This window comes from Cricetulus griseus, chromosome 3 (genome assembly GCF_003668045.3).
Source record: "Cricetulus griseus strain 17A/GY chromosome 3, alternate assembly CriGri-PICRH-1.0, whole genome shotgun sequence".
In the NCBI taxonomy this organism is placed as follows: Eukaryota; Metazoa; Chordata; class Mammalia; order Rodentia; family Cricetidae; genus Cricetulus; species Cricetulus griseus.
The window spans coordinates 16586252-16601322 of record NC_048596.1 but is presented as its reverse complement, the minus strand read 5'-3'; the positions used below and the strand labels follow the sequence as shown (position 1 = coordinate 16601322).

The window sequence follows — 15071 nt, the reverse complement described above, 5'->3', positions numbered from 1 at the left end:
CACATAGGAACATACAATAGATGATGTCAGAAAAGCCTTCAGAATTGCGAGCTGGGTCAAAGGGCAGATGTTAGTAATTGAATGTGTTCTGTTTTGGCCCTGTACTAAGACATTTGTAAGGTGGTAAAAAGAAAGCACTTAATTTAGAAACCAGAAAGTCTGGTTTAAGTGCATGACTTTTCCTTCCTTGAAAAGTTAAATACTGTTTCTCCTGGGCAGCTTTGCTAATCGGTAGACTGGGGTGGTGTTTATGCAGCTTTTTCATGACTAGTAATTTTCTTCATCTCTCTAACAGGCATATTACCTGACCTACGTTCTTCTTCATTTAGTTGGGGAAGTTAGTTGTTCTCATTCTTTTTCTTCTGGACAACGGGTAGGTAATATTCAGTTTTATAGATAGGTGTTTCCATTGGTGGAATGAGTCAGCACGCACGTGCGTGCGTGCGTGCGTGCGTGCGTGCGTGCGTGTAAGAAGAAGTCTCAACAGTTTGTTGGAATAGAACTTAGTGACCATACCCAGCTTTTGGCTGGCTTCTCCTTACTTTTCTTCCTTTGAAACTCCACTCACTTTCATTTTCCTTTAGAAAAACTAAAATGCCTTTAAAAATGTTTATTTAGAGGAACCTGGAGGTGATTTAGTGGTGTAAAGGGCCTTGCTGACAGGTTTGACAACCTGAACTCAACCCCAGGCACAACATGATTGAAAGAGAAGCCAATATATGAATTATCTCTTCCATGTGGACACCATGGCACATGTACACACACAAAATTAAATTTTTAATATTATTTAGAAATGTTTGCCTTCCACGTTACTTCAAATAAGCATTTCTGAATTATCTTTCCATATTAAGAATTTCTTTTGGGCTGAAGAGATAGCTCAGCAGTTAAGAGTACTGGCTGCTCTACCAGGGGTCCTGAGTTCAATTCCCACCACCACCACCCAGTAAGAATTTCATTTTTGAAGCCAGGCATGGAAGTGTACACCATTAATCCAAGCATTCCCAAGAACCAGATTAAAAGCATGTGCTACCAAGGCTACTATTTTGTGTGTTGTAAGACAGTATCTCATATAGCCCAGGCTGATCTCCAGTTCCTGATATAGATGAGGGTGACCTTGAACTTCTGATCCTCCTTCCATCTCCCAAGTGCTAGGATTAAAGGTATGTACCACCTCTCCAGACTAGGAAGCTTTTTTAAGTAAATAAATTTGATTCTCTATTAATGGAAGCCTATGCTTGCTGGTTATACTGACTTGTGCCTATAATCCCAGAATTTTGGAGACCAAGAAAGGAGGATTACCATGAGTTTTTGCCTGGGCTATATAGTGAATTCCAGGCTAGCCTATGGAGCAGTGGTTCTCAAGTTTCCTAATGCTGTGACCCTTTAATACAGTTACTCGTGTTGTGGTGAACCCCAACCATAAAATTATTTTTGTTGCTCCTTCATAACTAATTTTACTACTATTATGAATTGTAACATAAATATCTGATCTGATATACAGGAAATCTGATAGGTGATCCCTGAAGGGGGTCTCGCCTCACAGGTTGAAAGCCACTACTATATAGTGAGGCCTTGTCTCAGAAATAGGAAGAAAAAAAAAAAAAAAAACAGCAAACCAGGCCTACTTTAGTGTGGTATTGCTTATCTTTAATTCCAGCAGAGATAGGCAGGTTTCTGTTAGTTTGAAGCCAACCTGGTCTACATAATGAGTTCCAAGCCAGCCAAGGAGTGAGACCCTACCTCAAAAAGAAAAAAAAAAAAAATGCTGCATGGTGTCGGTGCACACAGTGCACACCTTTAATCCCAGCATTCAGGAAGCAGAAGCAAGCTGATCTCTGTGAGTTTGAGGCTAACCTGGTCTACAGAGTTCCAGGATACCCAAGGCTATACAGAGAAACCTTGTCTCAAAAATCCGGGAGGGGGTGGGTGGGCACTGGAAAAAAAAAAGACAAGTGTTACAAGCCTGTACTCCCATCTGCCCAGGAGGCTGAGGCAGGTATCACAAATTGAAGGCCAGTTTGGACTGTTTGTGAGAAGGGAATGTAGCTCAGTGATAAAACACTTTCTAGCTTGTTAGAGATACCTTATTCAATATCAATTGTTGGTGAAAGGGGAGATTGGGCCAGATGTTGTGGCTCATACTGGCTACTCTGGAGAATAGGTAAGAGGATTGCTTGCACCTAAGGTTTTAAGGCCAGTCTGAATAATATGGCCAAACTACCTCTCAGAAAACTAGAAAAATACACAGTTAAAAATCATGGAAGAAGGGCTGGAGAGATGGCTCAGAGGTTAAGAGCCCTGACTTCTCTTCCAGAGGTCCTGAGTTCAATTCCCGGCAACCACATGGTGGCTCACAACCATCTGTTATGAGATCTGATGCCCTCTTCTGGTGTGCAGATATACATGGAAGCAGAATGTTGTATACATAATAAATAAATAAAATCTTTAAAAAAAGAAATCGTGGAAGAGCCTGGCGGTGGTGATGCATGCCTTTAATCCCAGCACTCGGGAGGCAGAGGCAGGTGGATCTCTGTGAGTTTTGAGACCAGTGTGGTCTACAAGAGCTAGTTCTTGGACAGCCACAGAGAAACCCTGTCTTGAACTCCCCGCCCCCCCCCAAAAAAAAATCATGGAAGAGACCAGCAAGCTGTTTTAGCAGGTAAAGTGCTTCCTAAGCAAGCCTTGCTACCCTAGTTTACTAACCAGGAAGGAGGGAACCAGCTCTACAGAGATGTTTCTGACCTCCACACGTGCATAGTAATATATTCATGCCCATGCAGACTCGTATACTTACATAATAATAAAAGCTTTTTTTTTTTTAACTTTTAAAAAGTCTTACTTTCATGTAGGTGTATGTGCTTTCATGTAGGAATCACATGAGAGGCCTTGGAGGCCAAAGACCCCAGATCCTTGGAGCTATGGTTGAGAAATGCCTAATGTGGATACTAGGAACCAAAATCTACTGAGTCATCTCTCCAAGCCCAGTAAAGGACAAGGAGGCAGGTCACATACCTGCAGCCCCAGAATTCTACACTCAGAAGGTGGAGGAAAGCAGTAGGAGTTACATCATGTACACATGAGCATGCCAAAGCCCACTCGGCAGGCAGTGTGGTTGGTGCTGAGGGCTGAACTCAGGTCAGGCCTGGCATCAGGGACTTTACCCACTGAATCATTCTAATGGGCCAGATTTTTTTTTTTCCAATAGAGAGAATCTCAGTGTTTTGTCACAATGATCTTCAACTGGTCTTCCTGTCTCAGTCCTGTCTCTCTTTGGACCTGTCCTGGAACTTGCTCTGTAGATCAGGCTGGCCTTGAACTCACAGAAATACACCTGCCTCTGCCTCCCAAGTGCTGGGATAAAGGCGTGCGCCACCACTGCCCGGCACTTTGTGTGTTTTTTAACTAACTAGCAATGAGCCATAACCATTTGTTCTTATGAAACTCAACACCTTTCACTGGTAGGACTCCATCAAGTAAAAGTTTTAAGTGATTCTTTTAACTGCATAGTCGTTTACTTTTCAAGACTAGCTTCAGAATTGTTTTCATCTACTGCATTTGTTTTGTTTTTCATAGAAACACTTCGTGCTGCTTTGTGGGGCTTTGGAAAAGCATGTTAAATGTGATATTCGGGAAGATGCAAGGCTTTTCTACAGAACTAAAGTAAGTGTATGATATGTGTTGGGTGTGCGGTGTCCACATGCTGAGAGGTGGTGAACATGGGGATGTCTGAGGGCTGTTATGAATGTCAACCCTTGCCTTGTTTAAAACAAGAGACTAGTCCTTAGAGTCTCCAGTTATTACAGATGTGTACTGCTACACCTGGCTCTACATTGATTCTGGGGATTTGAACTCCATTCCTCAGGCTTACACAGCAAGCACTTCACTCACTGAGTGCCCTGCTTTCTGTTTTTATGTATTGTTGGCAGTGCCACCTGTAATCCTGGCGCTTGGAAGACTAAGGCAGGAAAACCCAAGTTGTAGCTGGAGTGTCTAGGCAGCCTGGTCCCACAGCCAATTAGCCCCAAATAAATACACCAAGACTTATATTAATTTATAAACTGTTGGTTGATGGCTAGGTCTTCTTACTGGCTAGCTCTGTCTTAATTATTAACCCAATCTGTGTATTGCCACCAGGCTGTGGCTTACCCATAATCCATCATGTTACTCCTTGGGCAGCATGGCATCTCTAGGTGGCCTCTCTCTGCCTTCCTCTTCCCAGCCTTCTCCTGGTCTGGTAGCCCCGCCTATTCTTCTTGCCTGGCTATTGGACAGTGTTTTATTCATCAACCAATAAGAGAAACATATACAGGACATCCCCCATCACCAGGTCCTGGGCCTTCTTATGTAACACAATGAGACCCTGTTGGAAGAACAAGAAAATGTAAGCAAGAAATATACACAAGCCACTCTTTGGAGGGAAAAAAAAAAAACATTATAAGGGCTTGTGGGTATAGCTTAGTGGTGGTGTGCCTGAGCCACTTCATTGGACCCTCGTTTCATGTATATATATTTCAAAGAACATAAAGTGGGCCTTTTTTTTTGGTTTTTCGAGACAGGGTTTCTCTGTGTAGCTTTGGAGCCTATCCTAGCACTCGCTCTAAAGACCAGGCTGGCCTTGAACTCACAGAGATCTGCCTGCCTCTGCCTCCCAAGTGCTGGGATTAAATGTGTGCGCCAACAACGCCCGGCTTAAAGTGGGCTCTTTTGAGTGAAGACATTTTAGTTATATAGCCCAGGCTTGCCCCGAGCTCTTTTTGTTTTGTTGAAACAGGATTTCACTATGTAGCCCTGGTTTGCCTGGACCTCAGTGTGTAGAGCAGGCTGTCCTTTACCTCACATAGATCTGCCTTCCAGTGTCAATCACAAGTGTCCTCTACTGTGCCTGCCTTTCCTCAATCTTCTGGAGATTTTTTGTGTTGTTTTTGTTTTCTAACACATTCATTTATTTCCTGGGTGGGAGTGGGGTACACATACCTCAGTGTATGTACACTTATTGGGGTGCATAGATCACAAGAGAACCTGTGGGTTTGGTCCTTTCCTTCTACCATGTGGATCTTGAGTACCAAACTCAGGTTGTTAGGCTTGGTGTCAAGTGTCTTCACCTATTAAATTATCTCAATAGCCAGATATCAGATTTTTGGTCCTCCTGCCTCAGCCTTTCTAGTACTTGGAATACAGGTGCTAATTATTCCAAGGGTTAGGTCTTAGATAACAAATTAGCTTCTACTAAGTACTTTTCTACCTAGGTTGAAAGTACAAGTAAAATATATATATGCAAATACATTTTTCACTTTACTTTCTGTTCTGAAATTCCTGACATGCAAAGCATAAATTTCTTTCTCCACTATTGGGACTTTCTGGTTTTTTCCATTGTACAAATTAAAGTACTTACCCAGGGAGTGGTGAAGTGCCCGCTGTACAAGCTTGAGGATCTGGGTTTGGATCCCAGAGCATCTGTAGCCCTCCTGCTGGGGAAAGACGGGGTCATCCAATCCACCCCTTCCCCCCAGTGCTCATCAGTCTGTGAACTCTGGGTTCAGTGAGTGACCTTGTCTCAAAAAATAAGGTTGATGATGGAGGAAGACACTATAAAGATTGAGACATTATTTAAATTTATACCTATATATAATTACGAAACAATGGTTATAAAATTTCATGATGGTGGAAAAGTCCTTTTATTTATAGAGAAGAACTAGAATAGCTGCTACCGTTTGCCTCCCTGAAGTCTGTTCTAGGAAGACTCCAATCTGAGTTCTGTATCACCTAACCCATGTTGTCAGATGGAATTGATTCAGCAGTCAGCTACCAAGGTTTTTCTTGTTTTGTTTTTCTTAAAGTTTCAGGTTTTTTTTTTTAATGCACAAAAAACAGTAGAAAACCATATTGTTGAGAATGGAGAAGAAAAGCAACTTTAATATTAATAGACTGATCTGAAATCTTCCTGAAACACACAAAAATTACTTTTACAAATATCTGAACTTTTTTTTCTTTTAAATAACTGACAGATTTTTGTCGTATAAAGTGGATCCCTTCTTGGCTTATGTCTGCATAGTGGATAGTGGCTTTTGGGGCTGTGTCTTTGTATCCTTTTTTTTTTTTTTTTGGTTTTGTTTTGTTTTGTTTTTTGAGACAGGTTTTCTTTGTGTAGCTTTGGAGCCTATCCTGGCACTTGCTCTGGCCTCGAACTCACAGAGATCCACCTGCCTCTGCCTCCGGAGTGCTGGGATTAAAGACATGTGCCACCAATGCCTGGTATCTTTGTATCTTTATATCAGTTAGCTGCAAAAGCTGGTTATTTGAACAGTACTCATTGGGAGTGTGTTGTGGAGTGTTTTAGTCATTTTCAAGTAAATATGAAAATGAGCAACTAATGCCGGGCGTTGGTGGCGCACGCCTTTAATCCCAGCACTCTGGAAGCAGAGGCAGGTGAATCTCTGTGAGTTCAAGACCAGCCTGGTATACAAGAGCTAGTTCCAGGACAGCCTCCAAAGCCACAGAGAAACCCTGTCTCCGAAAACCAAAAAAAGAAAAGAAAAGAAAATGAGCAACTAATGAAATTGAGTCAGACTTCCAAATACACTAGGCAGTAGTGGTCCTTGTCTCATACAGGAAGCCTAAGCCTCAAGGTGTACTCTGAAGTGTGACTAGCTCCTGACCTGTGCATGTAGTGCGTGTAGCTGCTGTGATATACATCCTGAAAGGGACCACTAAGGTTTATGATTCATTCCTTTTTTTTTCACACTGCTCACGTGGGGGTTTGTAGGACAACTTACACGGTCCAAGGGATGGAACTCAGGCCACTGGACTTACACAGCATGCACTTTTATCCACTGAGCCATTCACTGACCTGAGTTTTGTTTCTTAAAGCTGGCCTATCAAGGTTGTTACCAGAGCCTCTGTTAGAGGGTGAGCCAGTGGTCCCTGTTAATTGCTTCAGGGGATGAGCTCATTGAAATAGGTTAGTAGTTTCATACTTCTCCAAAACCTCTATTAGAGAAGCGGTAGCTGTCATAAAGATGGTTTGCTAAACTTTACATCCTGGGGAAAGTGGAGATTTTAATTGACTTCTGTTTGTTTTTGAGACGGGGTTTCTAAACGGTTTAACCCTGGCTGTCCTGGAGCTCTCTCTTTGTAGAGACTGGCCTCGAACTCAGATCTATCTGCCTGTGCTTCCTATGCCTGCTTCTTCCTGACTTAAGGCCAGGAATGGTGGATCACTTCTTTAATTCTAGCACTCAGGAAACAGAGAAGCAGATCTCAGTGAGCTGAAGGCCAGCCTGGTCTACATAACCAGTTCTTGGCCACCACAGCTCTCCATAATAAAATGTTTCCCCCAAAAAATATTGCTGACTTGTTTAAATATTTTAATTCTGGTTGTGGTGGAGCATGCAATAATTCCATCACTTAGCAGGTAGAGGCAGGGGAAAAAAGAAAAACCAGTCAGAATTAGCTATAGCTACATAAGGGGATTGAGGCCTGCCTGGGAAATACATGAGACCCTGCTCAAAACATATATAACACAGAGAAATGTTTTTCTCAAGCATCGAAATTCAAGAGATAATCAAGCATGCTAAATGGGCCTTCCATTTACCTTGCTCGTTTGGTAGTGTGAAGCCCTGGTGGGAGAGCTTCACTTGTGGAAACCTTTGAGTTTGGCAGACTGGTCTAATCTCTGCTCACAGCAGGTGCCAAGTGCAGAGGTTTGTGTAGCATTTACAGAGAGGGGACATTGAGTTTGGATCTTCTGATTCTGTGGAGGGAGCCGGTGACACATTAAAATATTTTAGAGTTGTGGGATTTTGATTTGTTTTGTTTTGTTGTTTTTTTGTTTTTCAAGACAGGGTTTCTCTGCAGCTTTGGAGGCTGTCCTGGAACTAGCTCTGTAGACCAGGCTGGCCTCGAACTCACAGAGATCCACCTGTCTCTGCCTCCCGAGTGCTGGGATTAAACGTGTGAGCCACCACCGCCCAGTTTAGATTTGTGTAATCTTATGTCTTTGTCCTTTGACTGTATGTCTGAGTACTGGGTTTGTGCCTGGTACCCTCAGTAATCAGAAGAGGGCATGGAATTCCCTGGATCTGGGGTTATAAATGGTTGTGAACTAACAAGTAGGTTCTGGGATTCAAACCTTTATCCTCTGCAAGAGCAACAAGTGCTTTTAAGTACTGAGCCATATCCTACATTTTTTGTTGTCTTTCTGTTGAGCCTTTTAAAAGCAAGCTATGGTAAGGCTGGGAACAGCCAATGCACTGTGTCCTATAAAACAGTCCCCTTCAGCTTCCCGAGCTGGGTGTTCAAAAGCCAGAGAGTAGAAAGTAGAAATTTCTTTGAAGGCAGAGTTGTAGTTCTCTGGACCATCTGGACTATCTTTCATAACAGGAAATCAGGCATGGTGGTGCATTGTTGTAATTCCTGTTCTTGGGAGGCAGGGGCAGGAAAATAGCTTTAAATTTAAGGCTATCCAGGGTTATATAGGGCAACCCTGTATCATAGAATAATAATTTTTAAAAAGGAAATTAAGGACTAGCGAGGTGAACTTAGTGGTAAAGAACTGACTGCTCTTCCAGAGGACCCACATTAGATTCTCAGCACCCATACGCAGCTCACAAACTGTATATGTAATGATTCCAGTTCCAGGGGCTCTAAAGCCCTCTTCTGGACTGGGTGTTTTGGCTCATACCTAATGCCAGCACTCAGGAATCAGGGGCAGTAGATCTCTACTTTGAGTTTGAGGCCACCCTGGTGTAAGTAGGGAGTTTCAGGACAGCCAGGGTTATATATAGAGACTCTGTCTCAAAAAACAAATAAGTAAATTAAGTCATAATCATTTGACATTTTAGATTGTGAAAACATAAATTGTGATTATAAGACATGTTGTCGTTTGAAAGCCTCCCCAAAAGATGAGTAGCCTTTTCTTGACTGTGGTCAAATAGAATTGTTGGGTACATGCCCGTGATAGCTATGAGGTATATGTGGTTTTTATACTTATTTTTGTTGTTATTGTTTTGTTTTGGGTTTTTGAAGCAGGATTTCACGCTACGGCTCAAACTGGTCTTGGACTTTGAACAGTCCTCCTGAGATCTGGGAGTATAGCCATGCAGCTCTATAGCAGCAACTATGAGATGTTTTGTATCAAGTGTTAAGTTGATTTTAAGTGAGCGTATTCTGATCTGTGATACCCTTTTCTCTTTTTGTTATTTTTAAGGTGAAAGATTTGGTTGCCCGGATACATGGAAAATGGCAGGAAATAATCCACAACTGTCGACCTACTCAGGTGTCGTTTATTTAACAGTTTTATTTTATTATGAAACCCACTGCATGATGTATGGTTTGTCTGATTTGGGGCGTTTGTTTGCATCCATTTAAAAGTGTCAGGTTATTTCATGAGTAATCTAACAGTCTGTTAAGGTAAAATGCATGTTGTCCATGTCACCACTTAGTCTGTGGTGACTAGTGTAGCCATCACCACACTTGGACTTCAGCAGCCCCTCCCTGCTCCTCCACCGCCTTCATGCCTCTCTTTGCTCCCTTTATGCTCAAGGCAGATGTTTATCTGCTTTCTGTCGAGATTTTCCTCTTCTAGATTCCTACACATAAATAAACTATGTGGTCTTATGTGGCCAGCTTCTTTTTCCTAAAAATGATAAAGAAATCCATGTTGTGATATGTATGTCCTTTCTACTGCTAAACGATATTTGACTGTATGGATACATAACATTTTTTATCCACTTACAAGATAAGTGCAAGTTGTTTTGGTGGTGACACACGCCTTTAATCCCAGCACTCAGGAGGCAGAGGCAGGTGGATCTCTGTGAGTTCAAGGCCACCCTGGTCTCCAGAGCGAGTGCCAGGATAGCCTCCAAAGCTACACAGAGAAACTCTGTTTCAAAATCAAACAAGATTTTTTCCTTGTTTATATACAAGTTTTTATGTTCAAAGGAAAATATCTTGAGCATATTCTGGGTGGAATCTCTGTGCCTTACAGCATTTCGGTGTCTGGGGCTCAGGGTGCCCTTAAACTCTGTGACACCAAGGGTGACCTTGTGCTTCTGATCTTCCCTCTTCCTCCACTGCTAGGATTGCATGTATACACCACCACATCCTGTTCATTCTGAGCTGAGGGTCAATCTGGGGTCCTGTGCATGCTAGGAAGACTTCTGCTAAGTGCAGGGTTATGGGGCTTTTTGTTTTGTTTGTTTGTTTGTTTTTACTTTGTGTGTATGAGTTTTTTGTCTAATGTATGTCTATGTACCATTCACATGCTGGATAACCTTGGAGGCCAGAAAGTATCAGATCTCCTGGGATTGGAGTTATAGACAGTTGTGAGCGACTAAGTGGGTGCTGGGAATTAAATCCAGGTCCTCTGGAAGAGTGGTCAGTGTTGTTAACCATTGAGCCATCTCTCTAGTTCCCTCAAAATATGTGTGCTCTGTGCCAATGTGGTATTAATAGCAAAACTTTATATTAATAAGTTTAACATAGTAATCTCCTTAAATATGTCTCTTTGTGAGTGTGCCCATGAGAAAAATGTTCTATATTTGTATTATTCCTTTTTATTGCCAAAAAATCATAAGAAATTTTCAACTGCACAAGTGGCTTTGTGCTTTTAGTCCCAATACTTGAAAGGCAGAAACAGGCAGATCTCTGGGAGTTCAAGGTTGGCCAGGGCTAATAGTAAGACCCTGTCTCAAAAGAAGAAAGATGTTTTCAGAGATGTGTATATATGATGATTTTACTGCTGTCCAGTGATTAGAAGGATTAATTCATAATCTGATTAAATTTTCCTTTCCCCCCTCTTCTCCAGGGGCAGCTTCATGACTTCTGGGTGCCAGATTCTTAACAGGAGTTACAGCAGCAGAAATACAAAGCCAGAAGGGTCTTTCCAAGAGGGTTACTGTGGGATCCAGCAGATGCTAAGGAACACAGCTGTGTGCCGCTCACATATGTAGTGTGAAGCTGGTGATGAAGACTTGGCCGTTTCTGAAGCAGATATGAAATGCCATTTGCAGTTGACCTTAGAGGAAGGAACGGGGGTCTATAAAAGGAGGGTGGAGGTAGGCTCAGCTGGTAGAAGAATCCAGCCTGCCCTTCCTAGCAGTTCTTGTTAAGTTTTCAGGAGTTATCATGTTAGGTGGCGTCATAGCACTTGGATCATCACAGAAAATTAGGAAAAGTGTGGACCAGCTTGAGGAGTTGGACATTGAAACAAAGGCCAAGGTCCATCTGGTTTTCATTTCCCTCTTGGTTATTTTAGGATACAAAGGGAAAGCCTAGAGTAGAGTTCTATAATCAGAGGTGTGGGTCTCTTCTGTAACTCTGTAAACCATAGGCAGTTTCAGTCCACACATTGTCCCTTTACTATTCAAGATTACAAATCTGAAGTTTTTAAACCTATTTAAAGTCAATTAAGGAACAAACAAGCTGTCAGATTGCCCTTAGAGGAAGAGATGAAGCTACAAAGTAGTGGCTGTTTTTAAAATGCCAGAACATTCATGGGCAGTTTGTTTAAGATTTCTTGTAAATGCATATATTTTTAAAATACTGGTTCAATCATAAAATCTTAGCTAAGCCAGAATTCTGGCCATTGGTAACTATATTACAAAAGTCTCTGTATAAAGGCTTAAAAATCTGGAAGTTTCCAAAACCTTGTTCCCACAAGTATATAATTTAGCAGAGACCTTGATGATGTTTATTTTGGGGACACTGTGTGTATGTGTGTATGTGTGTGTCGCGCGCGTGTTCACTCGAGCGTTTGTATCTTGAAGTTGTTGCACTTGAAAACCACAGCTGCTCTAAATTCTTTTAAACACTGGAAAGCCATCCTTTAGTTTAGATGGTAGAGGGTTAGCAGAGGTGCACATGCTAGATTGAGCCTGAGGCTCTCTGAAACATTTGGTAGTAACACTCTTAATTGACCGATGTCTGTCTAGGGAGGGTTGCTTCCTGAAAAGGGATGCCAGTTGCTTATTCTTTGAAAACTGGCTGAAGTGGCTTGCTCCCTCCTGAGCATGCTCATGTCTGTGTGGGTCCAGGTTGGGGGTGAAAAGGGACCTGGGCTCAAAGTTTATGGTTTGAGAGGAGAAAATAAGTTCTGAGAGCTAACTTTCTACCTCTAAATTGAGGCTTAGGAATAAAAACCATTTTATCTTAAATTTATCATTTAAAATAACATTAGTAACTTTTGAGCTCATGTCAAGCATTGGGCAGTTAGAGATTTTATAGTGAAGACTGAACAAATCAAATTTTCAAGAACTGAGGCTGATTGAGGCTCCAAGAGTCAGACCAACAAAAGTTTTCTTCTGTGTTGAGTTTACTGGTAAGAATAGTATCTTGATGCTACCTCTCAAGGGTATTATTACAAAATGCCACTATGGTTAAAGAGATAGATACAAAGAGTTATATTTGACAGAAGCTTGAAACTCTGGCATCTATCTGCCCAACAATGGGGGCTTTCACTCTGTAATTTAATACCTTGTAGATACATTATTTGTGTGTAATTTTATAAGTGTTCATATTTTTCTCATTTTGCATTGTGTAAAGTGTACAAAATCTCAAAAGTATAAAAATCTGCTTATATTGCTTGTAATTACAGTGTGTAAATATTTTCTATTGTGTACATTGACGGGGACAAGTGGGTTATTCAGGTTTTTAAGTGACCCTTTTATATTGCAGTTTCAACTGATAACCACCCATCAAATTTAAAACCACTTTGATACATTCTTATTTAGCAGTTCCAATAAGAGTAAAATCTCTATTTTCAATTGTCTTTCTCCATGAGAGAAAAATACTTTATCCTTCCCTTTAAAATAAATGGCCAGACAACAGTTTAGGCCCTTGTATTTATGACTCTGGTAGCAGTCTTCAGTCTCCGGGTCAGAGTCCAGTCAGTATTTGCATTTGGGTTCTCATAGAAACTTTGTGATTCTATTTTAGCACAAGTAGTTCATGGTTTTTCTCCCAAATCAAGTGTTTTCCATCTCCTTCTGAGTCCCCATGCTTTGTCTCCCTCCAGCTGTTGTTGCCCAGAAAATGGGATGGTAAAGAGGGAGAAAATGCTCATTGCACAAAGACTGTCAGGCCACCTTTGGGACTTGGCAAACAAAGCTTGCACTGAGTGGTGGTGTGTTTGGCAATCTTACTGTGCCAAAAAATCACCTTGTCTAATTTTCTGGATGTATATGTCAAACTTATTACCCTTACTGCAAGCTGAAAATTAAAGTACTTGTGTTTATGCTTTTGTGTGTAACTGTTTGCCTTTTCTAACCTGCTTCTCTTGTTATCTGAAAATACAGTTCTGTAATATCGTTCCGTGAAGAGGCTCCGTACACAAGTCATCTGTGTTAGCACTGAAGTCAGCATTTGTGCATTTGTTTGTCTTATCTCCTCCTGGTGGCAGTGGTGCCTTTGTCACCTCTCGGAAGGTTGGCATTTGTTTTTGTTTTGAGTGCAAGTAGTAGCTTGCTTTTGACTTTACAAGAAAAAAAAAATATATATATATATATATCCTCAGTAAAAGATAGATAAGATAGTGTGTTACCATCCAGGCTCTATTGAAGCATTTGCTTTCTTGCTTTCTTTCTTTTTTTTTTCCTTTCCAATCAAATGCATACAGTTGTTGGGGCCTGGCCAGTAATAATGTGTCCAGTCTTAAACCAGGAGTAATTTTTTTTTTTTACATTTGAAAAGTGGCTCATTGACAAGCAGCTGAGTTAAGAGAACTGACTTGGCTTGTCTCTCAGGAGGCAAGGGTAGGGTATAGATAGATGGTGGGCCTGGGAGTCGGTCAGCGCAGTCCAATCTCAGTGAGTGTGCCTGCTGGATGGTGCAGGCAGGCCTCATCATCTGTGTGTCAGTTCCCCGGGCATTCTTGCCAGCCACTTCATCTATTAGCTCTTAGGCAGTAAATGCAATGTTTCCTCCTCTTTCCTCCCTTTCTTTAAGATTTTATACTATGTCTTGTTTAAAGTCCTCTAAATGTATGTGTATGTGTTATTAAAACTTTTCTCAGTTTAATTGTGTCTGGTGACATTTGATTGAGGAGTGGAGGTGGCTAAGTATCTGGAATGTCCTGTCTTTAAATGATTTCTTCCTTGCTCTGGATTCTCCAGGGGTTTTTTAACTTGATGTCTCCTTATCTGTGGAAAACAAAGCCACAGCTGTCTACAGTTCATGTTTACATCACCCAATTAATAACTTGCTATATACTTTACGGTCAGGAATTTAATAATCTTATTATTTCATTCTCCACATCCATTCGGCTGCTTGAGTACCTACATGTTAGGATTTGGTGGTGAACAATACAAAACTCATGACTCTTACCTGCTGGTATCTGGGGAAAACAGACAGAAGAGGAAAAAGTACCCTTGACCTGGGTGTTGTATTCTAGAGCCCAGGGTCAAGAAAGGTGATTTTTACAATGCAGAAGGGTTCAGAGCCACCTGGGACCTGGCAGACAGTTACAGCTTATGATATGCCAGCTGTGGGAAAGCTGACACTCAGAAGTGTGTGACCTCACCTCATAGAAGGCCTAGGCATTGTTGTCAGTGCCATAGTGTCACGGCCATGCAGTGTCTCCTCCCTTATGGTAGACACGGTTGAGAAGATGGATGGTGACAGCCCAGGTAGAAGCAGGCATTGCTGGGCAGGCCTGTAGTTTAAAGAAAGGACTTAGGCTTGGCCGCCAACCTCAGATCACCATACTGGCAAGTTACCTGAGTTTCTTCAGCCTGTTGAAAGGAATAACTCAGCACAAAGTCTGACATACAGCATGAACAGAACAAACCTTAGCTCCAAGAAGGCTTTTTTTTTTTTTTTTTAAGATTGATTTATTATGTATGCAGTATTCTGCCTGCATGTATCCCTGCAGGCCAGAAGAGGGCAGACTTCATTACAGATGGTAGAGGGAATTGAACTCAGGACCTCTGGAAGAACAGGCGGTGCTCGTAACCCCTGAGCCAACTCTCCTGTTCCCCAAGGAGGCTCTTTAAAGAAAACAAAGTTGAAGCCAGGTGGTGGTGGCAGCAGTGCATGCCTTTAGTCCCAGCACTCGGGAGGCAGAGGCAGGCAGATCT

At 41.8% G+C, this 15071-nt stretch overlaps 1 protein-coding gene across 2 annotated transcripts in view; it reads left to right on the top strand.

The window, feature by feature from the left end:
- The window catches only part of Slf2 (SMC5-SMC6 complex localization factor 2), a 51049-nt gene extending 37036 nt beyond the window's left edge, over window positions 1–14013 (top strand). For both annotated transcript variants that reach the window (XM_027407209.2, XM_027407210.2), the window contains exons 17-20: window positions 296–373; window positions 3574–3660; window positions 9206–9274; window positions 10805–14013. In XM_027407209.2, coding sequence (XP_027263010.1) covers window positions 296–373; window positions 3574–3660; window positions 9206–9274; window positions 10805–10840 — 270 coding nt within the window. In that variant the 3' untranslated portion in view covers window positions 10841–14013. The remainder of the gene's footprint in view (window positions 1–295; window positions 374–3573; window positions 3661–9205; window positions 9275–10804) is intronic.
- The last annotated feature ends 1058 nt before the right edge of the window (window positions 14014–15071 follow it).